Source organism: Hipposideros armiger, unplaced genomic scaffold, assembly GCF_001890085.2.
Source record: "Hipposideros armiger isolate ML-2016 unplaced genomic scaffold, ASM189008v1 scaffold_367, whole genome shotgun sequence".
Taxonomy (NCBI): Eukaryota; Metazoa; Chordata; class Mammalia; order Chiroptera; family Hipposideridae; genus Hipposideros; species Hipposideros armiger.
In genome coordinates this window covers 516,237-540,159 of record NW_017731717.1, presented here as the reverse complement: position 1 = coordinate 540,159, position 23,923 = coordinate 516,237, and the positions used below count along the sequence as shown (strand labels likewise).

Sequence of the window (23,923 nt, the reverse complement as noted above, 5' to 3'; positions counted from 1 at the left end):
TCTCCCACCGTCTCCCACCGTCTCCTCCTCCCTCCATCCTCCCTCCTCCTCTTTCTCTTCCTCCTTGTCTCACCCTGGGCTTCCCAGACCTTCCTGTCCTGACTTACACCTTCCTGGCCTTGGTGGCCGCCCCTTGAGCGTCGTACCATCCATGGTAGATACAGCGCTTGGCACCTAATAGGCACTCATTACTTGTTTGCTAAACTCCATTCAGCTGAACTCCATCAAACTGTTAAAAAGATTGCAGTTCCGGAGGAAGGCTAAGTCATACCGCACCAAAATCTTGCCTTTTAGGTACTCTGTGTCTGGTTGGGGGAAAGGTAAGGACCTCTGTCTACTTCAAGGTGGGAAAACCGTAAACATTTGAACAGAGGCGCAAGGAAAGTACTTTGGAGGGGAGAAATTAATTAGAAATGACAAAACTACCCTACCGGTAGGACTTTGGGGCTAGCCATAGCCAAGGACTTTGGAAATGGACCTAAATGGGATAGGGAGTGAAAATCCCAGGATAAAATCACAACTGCCCTGGAGCCTCAAGTGCTGAAGAACCCCCTCCCCAAAAAAGTTGGTCAGGGTCTGTCTCAGCTTTGTCTTAATTCCATCAACAATCAAAGATACCGATACTTAGGGACACTTAGTCGACAAGCACACTGAAGGAGGGTGATGTTGAGACTAGACTACACAGGGCAGGGGAGAACTGGGGAGGTAAATTAGGAGACTACTAAAATAATTATTTGGGGAGATGATTTGGGTTTGGTCCATGGTAAGAGCAGTGGAGGTGGTGAGATGTTGAATTTTGGATACAGTTTGAAGGTAGGACCCACAGGGTTTGTGACAGATTGAGCATGGGGTATGAAAGAAAGAAATAAGTCAGGTACGACTCCACAAATTGTGGCTTGACCAACTGGAAGGATGGAGTTGCTATTTATTGAGCTGGAGAAAACAGCAAGAAGAGTAGGTTGTGGGGAAGGATAAGAATCCGAAGTTTAATTTAGGACACGTTGAGATACCTATTAGAGATCCTAATAAAGGTATACTATGGAAGTGAGGGGAAAGGTAAAATTTTTGTGTCATCGCCATATAAGATGGTTTGTAAAACCATGAAACTAGCTAAGGCCACCTGACAAGAAAGTGTGAACAAAGAAGAAAAGACGTCTGTGGCCTAAGCCCTGGGGCAACCCAACATTTTGAGTTTGGGAGACCACGAGGAAGCAGCCAGTGAGGTAGGAAGAGGACTAGAGATAGTTGTGTCCTGGAAGTCAAATGAGAAAATACTTCAAGAAGGAAGGAATGTGGTGTAGTATGCAAAGCTCGGATCTTGCATTTATAAACAAACAAAAACAATAAACTCTAACTGACTGAGCCTCTACTGGTAAGATATACTGTTACATACCTCACCTTATTTTATTTCTCCCAACATCCCTCTAAAATACTCATAATCACACATTTCAGATGAGAAAATTGAGTTGCCCAGAAGCTGAAGAAGTGGCCTAAGTTTTCATAACCAGTGAACAGTGGTGCCAAAATTGAAGCTCAGGCCTATCCTCCTACAAGTCTTTCTCCCCAAGACACCCTACTCCCAGCCAACTGGCTATCCATACACACTTCTTATCATTGTGGAATTAAAGAGATCTATGTATGAAATAGATTTTGTAAACTTTGATTTATGTAAAAAATTGGGCAAAAGGATAGCAATGGATTAATCTGAGAAAATTTGCCCAGGAGACACTAATGAATATGCTTTAGGAACTGACTAAAGAATAGAGACCAAGTCTGACCAAAATCCAAGTTCTTTCCCTCCCCCCCTCTTCAGACACCCTAGGAAGAAATATTCCTTCTGCCTGCTATACCTTCATAGATAAAAAGGGTAATAGTTGGTCAATATCAGTGGTTCTCAACCCCAGGGTGATTTTGCTCAAGAGAGCACTGGGCAATATTTGGAGAGACATGTTTGGTTGTCACAAAGTGGGGGTGTGTGTGCTTCAAATGGGCAGGGGCCAGGGCTGCTGCTAAAATTCCTTCAAAGCACACGACCGCCCCCCAGGACAAAGAATTATCTGGTGCAAAGTGTCACTGGTGCTGAGTTTAACAAATCACAGTCTACATGTCCAAAGGGAAAATGCTTACAATTAAATTCTTTATGTTATTGATGAATTATAGTGAACGTTGGAGAAAGTTGATATTATGTTTATATTAAAATGAGTAAGGTAATAAAGTAGACAATTTATTTTCACATGGTAACCTCTCTTTTTCACATGGTAACCTCTCTTTTTCAAATAGGGTAGACAGACTCTCTTTTTCAAATAGGGTAGACAGACTCTGGAAAGATGAGGGGAATTTGAGGAGAGCTTTGATCATTTATGTAACTAGGTTAAAGCAGAGCAATTCAACTCAGAGAAGATCAATGTAGGATATTAAGTATGGGAGTGAAGGAACATTACAAAAGGAATGTTTGCTCAAGGGAAAGAAATTGGGCTTTGTTCTGTTTTGCCACTTTCCTGCCTGGGATGCAGTATTTCAGGGCAGCAAACAAGTCAGTGTACACCGCTTCCCCCATAAAACCTGCCATTAATTAAGGAGCTAAGGGGGGCCTTTTTGCTAACATACTCATCAGTAGCATTTTCCTTTAAAATAAAGAAAAATAGTTACTCCTCTAAAACAGCAGCCAAGTTAAATAATATGTAGAATAAGTTATTTTGAAAAGAGAACTAGGAAAAAAATTGCATAGTATGCAGCTTCCAATCATTTGGGATATCTTTCTTTACTTCTAACTAAAGGAAGTGCTGTTGCTGCTCCATTCTTACTGTTAAAGAGTAAACCTCTATGTTTTGCAGCATCACTACAGTTACCCCAGAGGCCACAATTTCAGTAATCTTATACACCTTGGAATGGCATGGAACCCAGAGCATCCAAGGGGAGAAAAAGGTAAAAGTGTGTCCAATAGGAAAGAACAAAAGCTGACCTTGCACATCCAACTTAAAGCCATCAAGCCAAAACACTAATTGGATTTAGCCCAAGATGGCACTTGGCACTTAATGGTCTCTTGGTTTGATGTTCAGAAGGAATAGAGCCATTTCAGTGTCTTTAAAAAGTTGTAAAAGGTGAACCACGCCAGCATTCAAGCCAGGAGTTGTAGAGAAGTTTGAAGGAAGAGAAAAGAAACAAGAGAGGGAAATGGCAACCAACAAAGGCAGCAAGTGGTGGGTATTGCAAGTAGTAGCAGCAGACATTGACACTAGGAAAAACTTAGATGTGAGGGCAGATCCTAAAACTGCAGAGCTTAGCTTTGCTAAAAGCACAAACAGTAGAGCAATATCACAGGAGGTGGGGAGTGTGTGTGTGAGAGAGGGTATCAGGGAGTAAGCACAGGAGGGTTTAGGTGGCAGTGATAATGCCATTATTTAAATAACACATCATTTGCTAGTGATCTAGTGAGTAAAATGTTTCTCTGAGCCTTGTGAGCCACTCTAGCAAATTAATCAAACCCAAAGAAGTGGGGGTGGGGAGGGCATGGGAGCCTCTGATTATAGCCGGTTGGTCAGGAGTAGAGGTAACAACCCAGGCTTGCAACTGGCATCTGAAGTAGGCGGGGGAGGGGAGTCTTGTAGGACTGAACCCTTAACTTGTGGAATCTTATGTTATCTCTAGGTCAATAGTGTCAGAATTGAGTTGAATTATTGGACACCTGCTGGTGTCTGATAATTGCTTGTTGGTATAGGGAAACCTCTTCCCCACGTTGGAAATTGAGTCTTAGAACACTAAGTTAGAGAGGCTATGTCAGAATATGGTAATAATGTATAAGTACTCAGTGAATCTAAAGTGGCTGTATTGCCAAAGAATCATATTTTAGGGCTTGCAAGGGAACAATTCAGCAGAAACCTTCTTCCATATACAGTGCATCTCACTATATACGGAATATATGTTATTATAAAATACTGTATAAAGTATTCTTTAGGGATCCTTCAGGTTCTTTGTGTGTCTTTGGTTCATCTTAATTAAAATGCAATTTTTAGCTCATGAGTTATGTCATGTTTCCTTCCTGATGCCTGCTCCTGTCATGTCACAGTCGGACTTGGCCTTAGAAGGTGGAAGAACTAAGTGGCCAACCATGAAGCTGCAGCAGCATTCTCTAACTTTTGGGAAGTGCATGTCTGAGCTCATGGAATAGTTCTCAGGCAGTTTTATCATGACGGTGATATTAGACAGAAAGATTCCTGAGGGTAGACCCTGTGTCTGATTCATCTATCCTCAGAACCAAGAAATTTGCATGACATTCCTATAGATACGGTGCTGAGAAAATGGTGATCCAGGCAGCAGCGGGGTGGGGTGGAGGGGTGGTGTAGACGTTCAAAGGAGAGTTGTTTCTGGGACAGAATCACCTTGCCCAAAGCAAAGAGGTGTGAGCCAACAGGATGTTTGTAGAGTGGCTAACATACTCATCAGTAGCTCATACAAATCAGGAGCTCAAAAATGTCACTTTAATGAACAGAACCAGCCTGTTTGGGAGGTTTTCCAACTTCTACCAGAATAGACGCTGTTGGCCCCACGGCCATGGTGTTTCTGTAAAGCAAGGATATTCAGGATTGGGACATGTCTATTCCCTCTTCTCCCATGCCCAGGTGAGGCTGGCGTGGCGGGGAGTTGGGGAGGAAGCATGTCAAACTGCCAGGATGGTCCTTCCTGTCTCGGAGGCCAGGGCTCCGCTACAGCCAAAGCTACAGTAGCAGCATCTGTTCTGCTCTAACCTTTTATTTTTTCCTATGCGCTCCTCATTTGAGCTTTTAAACCGCCTTTAAAACAGGAGCAGCAATGGGCCTGCATGTGCCTTCAGCTGTTTCTAATTCTCTCCCAGACCCGTTCTCTCCCAATAAACGGCACATTGTAGAAGGTGTTTTACAGCCTGACCTGTTAATAGAGCCACATCATTCTGTAAGAAAACCTAACATGGCAAAGTTAAAACACAAAGATCACAAAAACGTGAGGTAGGCAAACATAGTGTCGTCTATAAAAGGAGGAGCTTGTGCCATCTACTTTTTCAAGTGCCCTCTAATTCTAAAATTCTAAACTTCAAAACAAGGTTTTCTCACCGTTAAAGGGTACACCGCTTTATATTTGGGTTGTTGGATTTCCCCCCTATTGGCGACATTTGTTTTTCTTCATTAATTCCACTGTAAATGAGTGAATGTATAATATGAGGTTAATTGAATCTGCTCATTTTCCCTTTCCCAGGGATTCAGGACTGAATGTCTGTAGAGCTCTGTAGGACCCATCACTTAACATCATTGTGTTTAAAAGATAATAATCATCAGTAAGTAACTGCAGGATGCACCATCAAATAAAACGTTCTTCCTTAACTTTCATAATTAAAGGTGAGCGTTGTCTTCCTTCTTCTCAGGTGGGGAAAGAATTCTAAATGGAGATTAAGACCACAGTTTAACTTGCACATGTCAAGAAAAATCTCATCATCCTTTGTTACTTTGTGATTGATTAATATTTCAGTTAATTGCTGTCTTGTTGCTATGAGCTCATTTAGAAGCACAGAGACGCTCTAACTATTAATATACACTCTAACTAAACAAACTAGTAAGGTGCTGCTGAACAGATCCGAATGTGCTGTCCACAGTCCAGCTCAGGACGGTGAGAGAAAAAGTTTTGGGAACATGCAGTGGGTTCCCACCATCTCAATAAAGACGAGAATCAAAAGCTCCTTTGACAGTTAACGTCCTCATTGCTTACAGTCGGTGCCTGTAGTACTAGGAGAATACCACTAGGTGGCACCATCTCATCAGTGTTCTGTTTCATCAACGTGATGAAGCCTGTAGTTCCTTCACTTCTGGACCACAGAATACATTTACTCTGTGTTTGCTGATTTGAGCTTAGCGAAAGCTTTCAGCTCTTACCATGCTTCCCCGTTTTTTTGTGTTTTTGTTTTTTCTATCTTTCTTCTTTTCTGTTAATGGCTTTCCAAGTATTACTTCCAAGACTCACAGGAACTCTGCAAGGTTACCTTCATGTTATGAGCAAAGAAACTGAGGTTCAGAGAATTGAAGCAGCTTTCCCAAGGATACCCAACAGGTAGGTAAGAGGCACAACATGAATCCAAATTATCTAATGTCAAGGCGTTAATGATCTTTGGATCATTCATGGAACTTGAATATTGGGTATAGTGAGACGAAAACAGAAAAGGTTTAGCCTTTGTGAAGGTCATAATCTAAAATAGGAAATAGACTAAACATAGAGCCATTTGAATACAAATTATTTGTAAATGAAGGACATATATATATATATATATATATATATATATATATATATGTAAAAGTCCATGAAATTTATAAAGGATTTGAGCTTACTGGGGACACTAGGTGGAAACAAAGTCAAGGAGACATCCTGAAGTCAATTCTTCTGTGTAGAATTTTTTCTGTAAGAGACATGGTTCTAGTTCTGAAGATGAGCGTGAAGAGGGCAGAATAAAAAGCAAATATTCTTGGGTGTACCCTCGCACTCATGAATTCTTACTGTCAGTGATTTTTTTTTCATGACACTTGAATTTGCCCTATGTCCTTTGAGGTGATGTTTTAGCTAGAGCTGTGTACATAGGCGAACTAAGTGAACTAAGGGCTAAGAAGCCCAGGTCTCCCAGACTGTTTACCCCACAGCGCACATGAGCAGCAGGAGTCTCATAATACTGAGACTAAAGTTCATTTGCTGTGGACTGGACATCTCACTTGGTGCCTTGCATGCATCACGGTACTTAATCTTAACACAACCCAATAAGATGTGCACTAAATTGGTATGTCTTCAGGATGTCAAGTTTAGGCAGGTTCAGTAACTCACCAGAGGGCACACATCTAGTCAGTGGTGAAACTGGGATTCCATCCAATTTGGCAGATCAAAGAGCCCAGCTTTTAACTTTTAAACACACTGTGTCCACTTAGCATGCTACGTGGCAACGAGCAAATGCTCTGGCTGTTGTGATACTAACTTAAATTTGATTTATAAGTTTCAAAGACCTTTCTAGTATCTTATTGGATTTGATGCTAGCAACAATCCAATGAGAAAGGCAGTTCAGATATTCTTACATCTCCCTCCTCCCTGCGCCCCATCCCTGCTTCTGCTCATATGCACACACACACACACACACACACACACACACACAAACACATGTCTCCACCAGGAGAGTTTAGGCGACTTGGGTTAAGTCACAGAGCTACTAGGTGACAGACACTGGGCTGGAACACAAAGCTCTCACCCTTTGCCCATTGCGTTTCTCCAGTAGCAGCACCGCTTTATAGTAAATAATATAAGGTAAAATTTCCTCCACTGGCACTCACAGTACAGTATCTCCAAAAGTCAAGCATGCTGTTTATGAAAAACTGTATGATCATCAAAAAACACATACAGGCTTATATTTCAAATCACTTAAAACTCCCTACAAAGGAAGAAGAATATAAAATGTTTTTTTTTAAAAAAAACATTACATGATTTTAGAGGCATATGCAGTGACTTATATAACTTTATTTAGAATCAAGATATGTGTTTTTGTGTTTTGAATAGAAAGATTTGTACTTTCTTAGCACAAGCAGACTATAATAAAAATATAAAGATAAAAGCTCTATTCAGGTACAGATGAAGATATCACAGTAAATTTTCATATAGTCCCAACCTTTTCAGTACCCTGTAAACTGCAAAATTCTGGGAATTCAAGGGCAAGGGGGGAGAGTGGCCCACAGGAGAGGGCCTGAGGGTAACAGTCAGTGGGGAAGGAGTCAGTAGGGGAGATACATGACATCGCAGCACCCTCTGGACCCCCAGCTCCCTCTCTTGTAACAGGAGGAGCCTGGAAGTTTTCTAAAATCCCTAAAATGCTAAGGAGTAATTCTTAATGTGAATAAAGTTACAAGACTTGTTTTATTCAGTAGAAGATCCCAGGTTTTAAAGAATGGTTCATACTGAGAAGTAGATTAAGAATTTTCCATTGCTCTCTTTTAAAAGTAAATCCACAGATGATGAGAAAAAAAATATTGACCTAGAAAATTCGGGTGTTATTTTCAGAGCACAGGGTCCCCCACCTCCTGTGTGCTTTTACTGAAGCAGGCATGGTGCACCACCTCAGGTGCTTTGCCATTGTTGGCGAACAGGGAATTTCTGTGCGAAGAAACAAATGGTAGCAGTAGGTATCACTCCCCTCCTCTGGCTGTCAGTTCCCCTGACTCTGTCCCACAGCGAGGCCACATGGATTTACTGATGAGAGGTGGCGCTCTTTTCCAAAAGATCCTCACAGCAAACCCGCTGGCTGGGCAGGAGGCTTACCACTTTATTACTTCCTTTAATGGGCCACAGATGTTCAGTATAAATGAATGTGGAATGCATGGATATCAAAGAAGTGATTATCAAGTACCACATTCCCTTGAATGAGAAACTTCATTCAGAATTAAAAGAAGAAGAAGCAGCAGAAGGAGAAGGAAAAGAGGGGATAGGAGGAGAGAACCTTAAAAGACTTCTAATGTTTCAAGAAATGTTGAAACTCTCTTGTGGGCCAACGTGAAACTGATTTGAAAATTTGGGTTCCGAATTAATGTGACAAAGAGGTGGGCCTAGCCTCTGCTGCTGCAGGTAGAAGAAATTGGGTGCTCAGGACCTAGAAGCCACAGCTCTGGGCTACTATGTATCTGCATTCACACAGTGCTCCGGAGAAGAAGACCCTGTTCTTGGAGACTTTCAAAGGTACAGATGTTAATCTTAGTAAAACAAACATAAGTTTGATAAATAGAAATTGAAAACTTAGGATTTAATAAACTGTGTTTCAAATTGAACAACAACAAGCAATTCACAGAAAACAAGGCTCGAGGATTTGGTCACCTGGTTTAAACTGATGATATTACAGGATACATCTTTTTATACCCTTCAGGTAATGAATTATTTCACGGTCACAAAGTAGGAAGTGTTGGAATTATTCCTTGGCCTGAAGCCAAATTGGCTGCCTCTCAGTTAGCCTCCTAGACCTGGTCACCCCCCACCACCACCACCAGCTTATGGAGCAGTTTCCCCAGCTTGCGCTTTTACTCCCCCAAGGATGGAAAGCTCTCTGTCTTTCACGGCAGCCTACCTTGGACAGTGCTTCTTACCACGTCATTCTACTTGTATTAAAATGAAATTGGCTTCCCTGAAGTTTTGTTCTTCAATTCATCAACAAAACAAAACTTTGAGAAGTATTTTTGAGCATCTGCCACATGTCAGACCCTGTTAGGCCTCAGGAATAAAAAGATGAGGAGATTATATATGCTCAGTTGAGCTTGTGGAATTTATAGTCCAATTGGATAGATCTCTCAATTTAAAAAAAAACAAAAAAACCCTTATGCCCCTAAGAAATAGGTCACACTCCGATGGATAGCAGTAGCACTCTATTGTAGGCATGTTAGTAACTCAGCAGAGAAAGCGGTTGTACCCTGAAGAAGTTCCCAAGTGGCTCTGCTTACTAGTACACCCCCATTTAGGAATCACTGCTCTACTGGTTCTATGTTCCTGTAAACGCCCAAGCCTACTTCAACAGGATGACAGGTCAAATATCTGAAGACGACTGTCCTATGTCCTTCACTCCACGCCATCATTTCTCCTTTAGCCTAAACATGCCGCAGAATTCAAACCTATGGTTCCTGTATTCTTGAAGAACAGATTGACTCAGAAAAAGCTGTTGATAGCAGCTGTCAAGGCATTTCCATCTGCGGTGAGTGGAGCTGGTTTCATAAGGCCAAACCAAGAGCTCAGGAGGAACGGGTGATGAGCAGGGAGAAGCCTGAGCTACATGTCATGGCCGGTGGATGATGTGGTCTTTCCACTGGAACATAGTCTCCGATGACTAACCCAAAGTGTGAGGAATATGAAGAAGAGGAGGGAGAGGTGGCTGTACTACTGCCCCATCTTCTCGTCTTCCTTCTAAGGCATTGTTCCTTGATGGGGGTTAGAAAGGAGGTGGAAGAAGGCATATTCTGTACTGATTGGCAAAAGTTAAGATTCACAGAGAGAGAGAGAGAGAGGGAGAGAAGAAATGACGAGCTAAGATAAAAATCGTTCCAGTTTATATAGCTGGAATGTTTATAATGTAAAGAGACAGCTGTATTAAAGGATTAGGCCCCACTGCCTGATTAACAGCATTTGATCTTTTGCTATTGAAAAGACCCTGTGTGCTTTCAAAGGCAATGGGCTGCTTAAATAAAACCAGGAGTCTGGGTGAGCAGAAAGCTGTTAGAAAACAACTCATTTTTTGTTTAGTAATCTTTTGTCCTACCTGCTTCATAATCTTCAATTTCCTTCTCTCTGTTATTGTGGGATGCGTCTAAAGCTGAAAATTGGTGTTCTGGCAGATTTGATGTGACAAAAACAAACAGAAAAAGTCACTATGACCTAAATTGCTCAGGTCAGATTTTCCTCATGAATATCATCATGGGGGAGCTTCTTTTTTTCTTTAGTTCTGGGTTTATTTTTTAATCTTTGACTCTCCATCTCCCAATCATCACCAGGAGATTTCAGTAGAGAAATTAAAGTATCATTACACCATGGCATTTTCATTTTCATGATCTATTTTCTATCTTGTTTATCTACCTTTTTTGTTGTTGTTGTTGCAAGTTTCAAGTGAGGCTGACACTCCTACTGAATTAGATTGATCATCAGGAAGTCAAAGTTTCCCATTAGCCAACTTGGTGCAGCATGCTGGTGGGAGGGACCTGCACGTCTCTACATGCATGCTGTGATCCTGGGGTGGCAATGAGGTGGGGAGGGCTGCTGCTGGTTCAAGAGGACCCAGCAGTCGTCATAACTAGTTCAGTCTCTGTGTCCCATTCAGCTCTTGGCATCGCTGCCAAGCCAGCCAACAAAGGAGCATTGTAATCCTGACAGTTTCCCAGCATTGACTGGACGGGCACAGACCACCAACCAGCTTCCTTCGCTTCTACTGTTCACGAGTGAGACCATGAATGGAAAAGTCAGTGGCAAGCATCCCACATCCTGCTGAAGTTGGTGTGTGGATGCTTTTCTAGCGAGTGATTCTCCCTTCACGCTGGTAGTCCTCATACCTGTTTTCTTTTGCTGCTTTGTTTGTTTATAAATACAGCGAGCCTTAGTGGTAAGGCATAATCCTCATTGAGGCCCGCCTAAAAATTAGACTTGAGTTCTGAAAAACAAGCATACGGCATGGAGTACTTTGGAGAATGGGAAGTGTAATAAAAATGAAATGTCATAAATATAAAGATAAATTGAGATAAGCTTCTAAGAAGAGAAGCAATAGCTCCAGCTAATACTGGAGGCCACCGTGGTTCTTTAGAAATTGAATTTGGGGGCATAAGAATAGGGTTTTCAGGTACAATATGGGATCATTTTAATTCAATTTCAAACTTTGGATATGCAACCAAAAGTCTGCCCATTCTGTGGACGAAGCCAAGGATATCTCCAACTTTAATTTTTAAAATAGTAATAAGGGAAAGAAAATGTTTACGAACAATGTAAATTCAGAGATATTTATCATGTATTTATCATTGATTGAAAGTCAGGGAATATATATATATATATATATATATTTTTTAAAGATTTTTATTGGGGAATTGGGGGGATGGGAACAGTGCTGGGGAATTGGGGAAAGGGGAACAGACAAGTTGCTGTCGTTTTTTGTTCTTCAATCTAGTTGTGGAGGATGTTGCTTCACTGGCCCAAGTTGGCACCATCATTGCGCTCTTCTCTGGCGAGGCAGATCAGTCGCCGGCTTCTGGACGGCCGCTCACTGCGGCTGCTGGCCGCTCACGCTGGCTGCTGGCTACACACGGTAGCCCATGGCAACCCACTGCCACAGGGGCTGCAGCCTATGCCGTCGCCGGCGACTCATAGCAGCCCAGCTCCAGGTTGAACTGTTGTTCAGCATCTTAGCTGTGGAGGGCAGTGTCACTGGCCCTCATATGTGGGATCCGAACCGGGGCCCTCTGGCATCCCAAGCGAGTTCTTAACCATCGCGCCACTCGGCCGGCCCAGGGAATATTTTTAACAATCAGATGAAATGATCTTTTAATACATTTGTGGCATAATTCCATTTATTTAAGTTGCTTTACTTATAAGTAAAAATTACAATAATGGGGATGCCATATTTACTTATTAGTTATCAAATACTCAAAAAAAATGGTAGTGTTCCATTGCTGGTGGTGGGGGTGGGGGAGGTGAATTAAGAATATGGTGTTTAAACTGGGTCCAGTTTTAGAAATTTAGCAGAACTTCAATATTAGTCTGTTCCTTTGACCCAGTTGTCCTACTTCTTAAAATATATTTTATGTGTGCATGCCTTCTAATATTTTAATATTATATTAAAGGCAAAATAAGAAAATAAATACAATATAATTCATCAAGGCAAATATAAAAGCAAAAATAAACAACAGGAAAAAAACAACTGCCCCCAGGAAAACAATAGAATTAAGTAAATTGTTAACCCAAAGTAAATCTACATGATGGGATACTATGCTATGTAGCTGTTAAAACTGATACATCCAGAGATTCTCATTAATATGCGAGAATGCTTATTTAAATGTTAGGTGCAAAGAGAAGCTGTAGTTGTATAACTGGTTGTGATTTTAGCATGCAAAGTGCAATAAAATACTCATGGTCATTGTCTTGGTGGGTGGGATCAGGGTTGATTTTTCATTATACATTTCTACATTTTCAAGATTACTTCCCAAGAGCATATGACTTTTTTTTTGTATTCATAGAACAAAAAAATTATTGAAAACACTTCTTTCTCCTGTTATAAAAAGACTAATAGACTAAACTTCTACCTCTCTTACTAAAGGTTGTTTTACTTAAACACAATACAAATAGATCAACAACTTAACCTGTTACCAGGAGGTCCTACTGAGACAAATATTGATGCTGATTAGATGCACTTTAGATCTCATTATTTTCCTGTTGATCCAACCCTAAAAGTATACAACGGGCTAAGCAACATAACCTGGGGTTATTCTTCTCCTGTTACCCAAGCATTTACCTCTGGGCTTGATTGAGATGAATTATCATGGATAGAATGCTGAGCCCTGAGCTGTGCTGGCGAGCCCAGCACGCTGGAGCCTGTGCACTTGGAACTAAGTGCCTTTACTGACAGCTAAGCAACAGGCGCTCCCCATGGGAAGGCTAACCAAATGTCACAGCCATGAAAACTAGTGATGATCAGAGCTCTTCTGCTCCTTTAGCCCAGCATTTATTTAGTTTAGTGGTTAAGAGTATAAGCTTTGGAGTTAACCCAGGTTGGCGGCACTAGCCTTAGATAAAGGCAGGAGGTGGAAAGGTACTGGGGGTCTGCTCCGGGCTCCACATTTAGAAATCTCCGTTCTGGCCTCTGGGCCTAGCACGGAGGAGAATGCAGGGTCGAAAGGGCATGCTTCCGTGGAGACTGTGCTGTCTGCACCAAGCCTGCCTTTTAGGCCATCATCCAGGTACCAGGGAGCCTGGCGTTTCCTGCCCAATAGCCCAAGGCTATTTCTAATCTGCTCAGCCCTCTCCCAGGTCTGTTCTCCTGAAAGTACCACCGCTGGGGGTCACTGGTAGGCCCAAGAGGGAGTCAAGGGGCAAGGACTTTGTGGGGTGTGGAGGGAGCTGGGCTGTACAGACTGGCACAGAGGCATCATGAAGAATACGAATGTTTAACATAGTGCCTAGCACACAGTGGATGCTTGGCAAATGTTTCTGATCTATTCCCTTAGTATCTTATTACATAGTATTTTCTGATTCGAGAGAGACAGCAAAAGAAATAATAACCATGAGAACACAAGCTTCTACAAGGGGGCGCTATTTTAATTTTGGGTATCCAAAATGGAATCTTTTTTTCAGCAATGTGGCTATTTTCCTGGCCCAATTCCAACACTCTGTATTCAAGCTAATTACATTCCTCCCCCACTGGATAAATTATTCTTCACTTCCCCCATAAAAACCATCATGTTATACTTGTGAAACAAAATAGCTCTGTGTTCTACCACACATGCAAAAAATGGTTGTATTTCAATATACAGTGTATTTCTCTGTGTGACTGATTTGAGGGCTGCGTTGGGATTTATTACACTGAGTTTAATTCAATGATGCATCTGAACAATGATAGATACCCTATTAAATAGAGCACTATCACAAGATACATTCTCCTGGTGACATAGTATGAGACAATCTTTTAAAGCATTATTTGGGTTGAGACTAAGCAGATGCGAGCTATTGAGCTTACCTCCAAGTCACTACATTCCCAAGCAAGTCATTTACCTCATCACTTTGACGTTTTTAAGGCCAGAGACCTGAGCATTCATGAAATGGCATTCTACATTCATCCCACAGAATCAGGAGATGTGATTTTAAGATAAAGCTGATAAAGCTGGAGAGAAAAATACTGAAGATTCTAAGAAGACATTCTACTTTTTCTCTTTTTTTCTTTGAGTTTAGCAGCACTTAGGTCTAAAATCCCCAGCTTAGGGCCCAAAGCTTGGCTGAGAACACTGCAGGCTCCCCTTTGAGAAATATTCTAAGAAACGTCATCTCTAAACCTAAACTATGCTAAATACTTGGGTTTTAAAGGCTTCATATAAGAAGCAAACTTCACCAAGAGTTGCCCTTTTCTGCACTGTGCTCGTTTGGAAGGAACCTCGTTACTGTGAAATGGGGGTCATGCCTCAGGCCCGGTTTGGGCAGCCGTGGTGTGTCAGGCACTGAGCTGCCTTCCCCATGCTGTCCGTGGAGAACAGTGGTCACTCACTTCTGCCATATGTGAGGACTTATTGAATTGCAATAAATCCTCACTGAATGATGTAGGTTCTGGGAAACCGCCACTTCAGTTGACACGAGGTATAACAAAACCAATTTTGCCATTAGCTAATCAATATAAACAAGAGTTAAGTTCCTACGGCATATTTCTGGTCACAAAAACATCACCAAACTTCTAAATAAAGACCCCGAACACTTCTAATATTAAACCTTGACATAAATGTGAGCTACACATACATTTAAGAAAGATTAATGAAAACAAGTAGGAGAATTATTTTCCAACTTGCTTATTCCAGTTCAGGGTTGCGGTGGCCAGAGCATCTCCCGGCAGCTCAGGGCACCAGGTGGGAAGTAACCCTGGACAGGACACCTTTCCATCCCAAGGTGGGACAATTAGACATGCCGATTCACCTAATGTGCACACGTTTGGGATGTGAGAGGAAATGGAAGGACGGGGAAATACCCATGGGGAAAGCGTGCCAGCTCCACACATGTGGCCTCAGCTAGGTATCGGGATTTTTTTTTTTCATCAACATTAAAACAAAACGACATTGACCTAAAGGACATTATTCATGGATCTGCTATATTGTTCCAGGTTCAGGCTGAGGTAAGCCAGGTACTGTGACTTTTCAACTTTTGATCTAAAATGCTTTTCTCATTCAAATTCTCTACTGCTAAAGATAATTGAAGTAACGTTTTGGGTTGTTTAGGCCCAAATAAATATTTGGGAAAGGAAGTAAATAAAATATCAGCTGTTTTATCTGATTGGTTCTGAAAAATAATCTCAATTATTTGTCTTTTCATTTGTATCTATTGCGATATAGTTTAATTTTTTTAATTATTGCCTTAGTCTGTTTGCAAGGACTGGCAGTGAAAAGAATTTACATTAGGTTATCATCCCAGTTATTGATATTATTTTGCCTACTAATCGTAGCCTTTTCTCCAAACTGGGCTCATATAGGTGACTACAGAATAGAGTTTTTACTAAGTTCAGTGTCTCATTGGCATTCTGTATATTGGTTTTCTTGCATGATTTTGGAATGCTATACTTTATTTCTCAGTGTGTGTCTCTCCACACCTTGAAAAACTATGGACATGGAAAGAAAGTCTCTGCTTTCAGTTTCTCCAGCAGATTGATGTGCTTGGTGCATGGTAGATGTTCAATTGACTTCATGCTTTTTAACAAATAAAGAAGGACTTAAGAGCACTGACTGCACTGATTGATTAGCAATTCAGTTAAGCAACCCGTTGGTTAGGATCTACTTAAAGGGACACCTGTTAATTTTGCAGTGACCACCTGAGCAAAACATGTGGTAAAAAGCAGGCGAATGACAGATTCTAGAAAAATGGAATCAGAGGCAATGTGAACACCATTTGTAACCATGGGAAAGACATGTGGAAGTGAGACCTAAGTTGGAAGCATGGACTGGCCATTTACTAGCCACATATTTGGGGAAAAGATTCTCGGCTTTTTAAACTTCTCAGTACCTAAACTTCCTCATCAGCAAAATGAAGACAATAATAGCCTTCACGGTGCTATTGTGAGCATTTATTGCTCTAATGTGAATGAAGAGCTTAGCGTAATTCTTGGAACGAAGTAAGTACTCAAGACGTAGAAGCTATAGGGCTGGCTGAGTGGCTCTGTTAGTTAAGAGCTTGCTCAAGAGTGTGAGCTCTGAGCAACAGCAGTTCGATTCCTGGCCTGAGCTGAGCTGCCAACAGGTGGTAGGATGGCTCAGCTAAAAAAAAAAAAAAAGACATAGGAGCTATTATTTTCATTAAGAAACCCATATCACTTTCTGCTATACTTCATACAAAGGAATATGAGTAGATTATATGTATGCTCCCTTCAGAAAAATAACTCTGCAAAATAAAAGAAACACGGACCTGTAGGGAGACGTGCATATGGAGTTGTGAGCCTTCGTTGAACTGTTCAAGGTGCTGCAGCAGGAATTTGAAATTTCACTTACATTTTGTGAGCTTTGCTAGACTGTGTTGCCTAAAAGGAGGAGACAATAGTAGTCTGTTCAGAGTAAGCCCTTTTTCTAGTTACCATAGTTATCTCAGTACAATTATTCTCATTGTTTTGGCTCAAAACTCTCATTTTTTATGGTTTTGCTCCTTTACCTCACTACCAATCAATCCCTGTGATCTGCTTCCTTTCCGCTACCCATACCCACCACCGTAGGTGGTGCTGAGATCACCGATGCTCTGAATATTGCAGTAGCACTCGCTGCCCGCAGGTGTGCACGGCTGGAAGCCCTTCTCTCCTCAACTCCTGTCCATGAGAAGTAGTGTGATCTGGTCCCTAGGGTTGGGATTGCAGCAGGAAGTTGTGTGTTAAACCCATTTCAGGAGATACTCTGGGCCTGCCAGTCCTCACAGCTGCTTGCTCTCACCTTTCTGAGCTGCCTTTCTCACACTTGCTCTTGTCTCACCATGAGAATAGTCAGCAGTGGAGGTTAAGGATTATGAGATTTCTTAGCATTTCTTTGGTCTAAGCTCTAGTCCTGCCTCTGCTTAGGCAGACGGAGTTTGCCATAGAATCTATCCATCTGGTTTCAAGCAGAAGATAACACTTGTTAGGAGTCAAGACTCCACGGCATTGAAGGACATGCTTTTGCTCTATACAACTTCCCTTGGCAACGGCTCAGCATTGTGGTCAAAGCCAGCATTGGAGGATTTTGGCTCCTGGCCAAAAAATGTCATCTTTTTTTAGAATTCATTGATTCCCCCTGAAGTCTCCAAATTGATCTTCTGCCCTCATTTGGTTCTTTCCCCAATTGTTCCAGCCCAGTTTATTGTTATCCTTTCTTAAACCTGACTTTCAGCTTATTACTTGCTTGCTCAGAACTGTTCAATACCTGCCCCTGATTAAAGGAAAATGACCAGCACTTTTTCCATGATGTTCAAGGCATCTGGCCCCAATTTAACCTTCCAACGAATCCCAAAGGTTGTCTGACCTTCCCCCTATTGTCCTTGTGAATAGCTGGCATGACTCCCAACTTCCTGACATCACCACCACAACCACCACCCTCTGCCTAAGCAAATCCACAGAGAGGGGAGCATTGTGCATTAAGGGCATGGACTCTAAGCCAGGCTGCCTGGATTTCAGTTCCAGCTCTGTCACCAACTCATTGTACAAACCTTAACATAAGTTACGTGTACCTTAGGCTTCTTACCTGCCAAATGGGAAGAATAACAGCGCTACCTCATAGGGTTGTCTAGCAGATCAAATCATTGGTTTTTAATACATTCACAGAATTGTATGATCATCACAATCAATTTTGGAACATTTCATCACCTCAAAAAGAAAACCCATCCCCATTAGCCATCATTCCCCACTTTCCCTAAGCTTCCCAACCCACCCAGTCCTGAGGCAACTACTAATCTACACTCTGTTTCTACAAATTTGCTTATTATGGACATTTCATATAAATGAAATCATAAAATATGTGGTCTTTTGACACTGACATTTTTCACTTAGCATCAGGTTTTTAAGGTTCACTCAGTTTGTAGTGTGTATCAATGCTTCATTTGCTTTTATTGCTGAATAATATTCTCCTATACAATAAAATGGATATATCATTTTATTAATCCATTCACTCACCAATTGATTGACATGTGGGCTGACTTCAGTTTTGCTTACTATGCATAATATTGCTATGATCATTTGTGTAGCAGTTTTTGTGTAGGCATATGTTTTTGTTATTCTGGGGTATATGCCTAGGAGTAGAATTGCTGGGTCACATGACAAATCAGTATCATCTTTTGAGAAGCCGTCTGACTGTATTCAAAAGTGGCTGCACCATTTTACATTCCCACCAGCAGTGTATGGAGTTTCCAATTTCTTCACATCCTCACTAACACTTGTTATTATCTGTCTTTTTTATTATTGCAATCCTAGTAAAGTGGTATGTGGTATGCCATTGGGTTTTAATTTTATTTCCCCGATGGCTAATGATATTGTGCAACTTTTCTTGTGTTTATTAACCATTTGTACATCTTCTTGGGGAAAATTCCTATTCAGATTTTTTGCCCATTTTTAAATTGTATTGTTTCTCTTTTTATTTTAAGTTGGAAAAATTCTTCATATATTCTAGATACAAGTCTCTCATGAGATATATGATATGCAGATATTTTCTCTTATTCTATGGGTTGTCCTTCCACTTTTTTTTGTAGTGCCATTTGAAGCACAAAAGGTTTTAATTTTGATGCAATCCAATTTATCTATTTTCCTTTTGATGCTTGTGCTTTTGGCATCATACCTAAGAAACCATTGCCTAATACAGGGTCTTCAAGATTTATGCCTATGTTTACTTCTAAGAGCTCTTACAAATGGGTGTTTGTGATCAATTTTGAGTTAACTTTTCGCTATTGGGTGAGAAAGGGGTCCAACTTCATTCTTTTGATGTGTAGATATTGAGTTATCCCAGCATCACTTGTTGAAAGCCTATTTTTTTCCCCCATGGAATTGTCTTTGTAACTTCTTGAAAATCAATAACTGTGAGTGAAGACGTTTATTAATGGACTCTTTATTCTATTCTATTGATTTATATTATGTCTTTCTATGTAATCTTATGCCATTGCTGTGCTGTCATGATTACTACAATTTCCTGTTAAATTTTGAAATCAGGAAGCGTGAGTCTTCAATATTTGTTCTTTTTCAAGTTTTTTTTTTTGTCTTGTCAATGCTGAGCTACTTGAATTTCCATGTGGATTTTAGAATCAGCTTGTCAGTTTCTGGAAAGAAGTCAGATGGGATTTTGATTCCTCTATTCTTTCATTTCTTTTATCATTGTTTTATAGTTTTCAGAATATATAATTTGAACTACTTTTGTTAAATTTATTCCTAAGTATATTAGTCTTTTAATGCTATTATAAATGGAATAATTTTCTTAATTTCATTTTCACTTACACTGTCCATTTCAAATGTATAGAAACACAACTAATTTTTGTGTATTGATTTGTCTCATGCAACTTTGCTGTAGTTCTTTATTAATTCTAGTAGTTTTTAAATTGACTCCTTAGAGTTTTCTGCAAGTAGAGATAGTTTTACTTCATTTCTAGTCTAGATCCCTTTTAGTTCATTTTCTTGCCTACTTGCCCTGGCTAAACCTTCCAGTACAATGTTGAGCAGAAGTGGTAAAGGCAGAGAGCCTACTCGTTTTTCATTTTAGGAAAACCAGTATCTTTCACTATTAAGCATGATGTTAGCTATGAGTTTTTTGTTTGTTTGTTTGTTTTTTTAGCTGAGCCATCCTGCCACCTGTTGGCAGCTCAGTGGCAGCTCAGCTCGGGCCGGGCATCAAACCGCTGTTGCTCAGAGCTCAAACTCTTGAGCGAGCTCTTAACCAACTAAGCCACTTAGCTATGAGTTTTTTATAAATGCCTTTTATCAGGTTGAGGAAGTTCGTTTCTACTTCTAATTTGTTGAGTCATTTAATTCTTGAAAGATATTATCTGCTGTATTTACTTGCTCTTGCATTCCTCCTATTTAGTCTTAAAATTATATCATTTTTCTTTTATAACTCCTGTCACCATCTTTTTCAAATTTTTCTTTTCAACAATCACCTCATTTTTGAGTTTTCCTAATTCTAATTTGTTATTCTTTATATCTTCTGTTATTTTCTTCTTTTCATTTAGGTTGCTTCTAAATATTAGATTATACTTTCAATCTTTTTGTAGGCATGTCTTTTTGACACATTTTTATTGTTTGTAGGGATGTTATTTCGCTCCTCTTTCTCATTTAATAACTTTGTATAGGATTCAACTCTGATATTTTTCTGATGCTAATATTTAAGGGAAATGAATTTTCCAGTATTTTTGGGGTAGCTATGGTAATTTTGGATATCTTTTCTAGTTTGAGGACCCTTGCACTCTCTCTTCTGTTGTTTCCATGACACTCATCTGGACTTTTTCTTTCATTCCTGTTGCCCTGCCTGCCTAAATTGGATTTTTTCCCAGCAATTTCTTCTCATTGTGGAGCTTCGTCCTGGAGGGGAGCTTTGGTGAAACCCTCTAACATAAGCCACTCTCTCAGATGACTGTGGTGTCTCCTTTGAGAGCTTGTTGGGGTCCTCCTGTTTTCAGGGCTGCCATCTGCTTTCTCCTGTGCTAAGGATGATGGCTTATGGGTCTTATCACTGTGATTGGTCTGGTTCCTCATGTTTTTGGGTTAGTGGGGGATATCTTATCACCTAGTTTGCTGCACATGTTGTCTGTGGGTTTTTGGGGTTACTATCATAGTTGCCCTGTCTGGTCTTTATGAGAGGGTTCAAGAACATTTAAATAGCATGCCTCTACCACCACTGCCATCTTCCCAGAATCCTTGTAAGCAATTTAAAACCCTTTCTGATGCAAGGCAGATTATAAAACAAATGAATACACAACACTTAAAGTTCTGCTTCATAAACTTTATGAGCCTCTATGTTACATGTAAATAATTCATATATGCAGATATACTCCAATTAAAAGAGAAATATAGTATGCTTTGCAGTTCTTGAGAAGCTGCCTCTTATTAATTATACTTTAAAGTCAGTGTTTTGGTTTTTGTTTCTCCCTATTTCTAGGAAGGACTACACTGCCAACATTTTAGGATGATGAGAAGCTGATATAATCTCAAACCAGAGAGGCAGCTTTCATTTCTTCTCTGTTTCCTTCACCTGTGTGCTTTCTACCACCCGGTGTCCCTTGAGTCCATTCTCAATGGAAGTGAAAAATGGTGGTTTGGGTCCACGCTGCGAATATAATCAGGGGCCACTTCACAGTCATTTCAAGAGCTTTAACAATCTTAATATCACATATACAGACATATCTGTTACTTTTCTATAAGCTTCAATGTTTCTTTTAGTGAGTGTATCTCAACTGAGTACACTGCTAATACTGTGTGTGAGTGTCAAGCAAATAGGCTGAGTTCCTACAAACTAAAAAGAAATGATTAGTCTACACTGCTATAACCATCATTTTGTATACACTCTGAGTCCAAGACTGGGTGATAGTTTTCTGTTATTCTTTCACATAAAAAGTCATTCTCAATAATTTTACTTGTATAGTGTATTTTTCTATTTCTAAATTAGCGTGCAGTTTTTCTCACTGATTTTAATCAGTTTCCATATGACCACATGTTCAATTTACTGTCACTTGGAATTCAGAACTTGTCCTCAAAGACAGAGGAAAATATGTTTGTCCAGGTATTGATAACCAGGCTTATTCAATCATTCATCCTGCTGATGAAGTAATGCTGAATCAGAGGCGTTCAGTTTCTGAACTTAACCATGTACATGTGAAACTAATACCACACTGTCTTATGAAAGCCTTTGATGGAATAGTTCTGATGTAATTGTTAAGTCTACATTGGTAATCTCTGTAGGTAGCACCATGGTAAGCATGTAATTGTTCTTGGTCAATACTTATGAAAAAAAAGAAAGAGGGAAGGAAGGAAGGAAGGAAGGAAGGAAGGAAGGAAGGAAGGAAGGAAAGAAGGAAGGAAGGAAGGAAGGAAGGGGGGAACTGTTGTTTACTGCTATGTAGATGAGTGCTAAGTGGTGATACACTGGAGTCCTTGCAAAATGGCCTTAAGAAAAAAAAATATATAAGACTTTATTTTTTTATTCCTTTTCAGGAAAATGCTAAGTGAAGATACACAACATTTCACTTAAGCGAACTACTTAAGAACTCTTCATGTTATAAAAACAAATACAAAATCAGCAAATACCCCTGTGCTGTGTGTGGGAGTGGGGTGGGGTGGGGAGGGGACTGAGAAAAACAGATTTTTTTCCAAAGAAAATCTAAAGGGTTAAAATTGTGCTTTTATAGACTATTACATTTTTAGATTAACAGTAAACATTGATGGAAAATATTTTATGAAGTGCTTCTTTACACCACACCATTTACTATTTCTTTTAAGTGGATTATACAGATGTTCTTAGAGCTCACACATCATCAATTTTTGAAAAGTTCTCTCGAGTTTTTTTATTTTACAAATTCCTTGGGATTCTTTTACTTTATAGCTCATCTTTGATGCTGAATTAAACTGTAATTGCTCTGTCACATGGAAATTTATCACAGTAAAAAAAAACTGAATCAAAGGTAATGTTATTTTCAATAACTTTTATTTATTAAAATTACAGCAACACAGTCAAACCTCATGATATAATGGCTTATTAATCCATGGATGTGGATACCCTGGAGATCAAAGAATAATTTTATTTGATAAACTGATTTCACAAATTAGAAAATTTGTGTTTGTTTCTATCTAACATGAGCATCATCTTAAGGTTCCACTATAAATATATGTGAGTATGTCTTTACATTTTTCAAAATGAAGAGCTTAAATATAACCTTGTAGATTTTCAACTTGCTACTATATCATTTATTCCCAATTTTCTCATCACTTGGCTTAATCATAAGCTTTCAGCACTATTTAGCACACTGAATATTCAGCTCTGTGTGCTTCCTTGCCAATGTGATGATGCTACAAGTATTTTAGACAAATCCTTAGTACTGTAGGTGACCCATATATGAAGTTCCAGTACAACCTGTATATGTCTCCATCATAGCCCCTCTCACACTGTGTGTAAATGTAGTTGCTGGATTGTCTCTTGCCTCCTCAGGGCCAGTGACCAGTTTGCCCATTCTGTATCTCTTATGCCTAAGACTTTTCCTGGCTGAGAGGAGACAATAAGTGTTTGTCAAGTTATATAAAATATACACTTTCTGGGACACTTTAGAACTTTTCTTCAGTAATGACCTTGGTTCTCATTATTTTATAAAGTTTGAACAGTATTTTCTGTCTCCTGAATGGTTGAAGATACTAAAGTAAAATAAAAATATACAGCTGAAAGAAAAGACTAATGATGAGCAGTGGGCACATTATTTGATGGTCTTTGTCCAAGATACTCTTCACAAACTGGCACGCGTTATTTTCCATCGATGTGTATCTTATGCATTGACAAGTCCCTGTGATGACATTAGGAAGGTGATAGGGCTAGAAAAATGACTCAACTCTCAAGAAAAAAGACATTGCTATGGTGAATATTTATTGAGTGACTCTAGAGAATGTTCCAAATAGGTGAAATTTTTGCTTTTCTCAGGCAGAGTTTATAATGGTTTAATAGAATGTTAGATTTGAATCATTATGTACCTTGTGGTCATG

General features: G+C 40.0%; 1 protein-coding gene across 1 annotated transcript in view; it reads right to left on the bottom strand.

Moving 5' to 3' along the window:
- HDDC2 (HD domain containing 2) overlaps positions 1-168 on the bottom strand; it is a 26,667-nt gene extending 26,499 nt beyond the window's left edge. Inside the window, exon 1 of the mRNA XM_019662140.1 lies at positions 108-168. Within this exon, the coding sequence (XP_019517685.1) occupies positions 108-153 (46 nt within the window). The 5' untranslated portion in view covers positions 154-168. The remainder of the gene's footprint in view (positions 1-107) is intronic.
- Between the last annotated feature and the right edge of the window lie 23,755 nt (positions 169-23,923).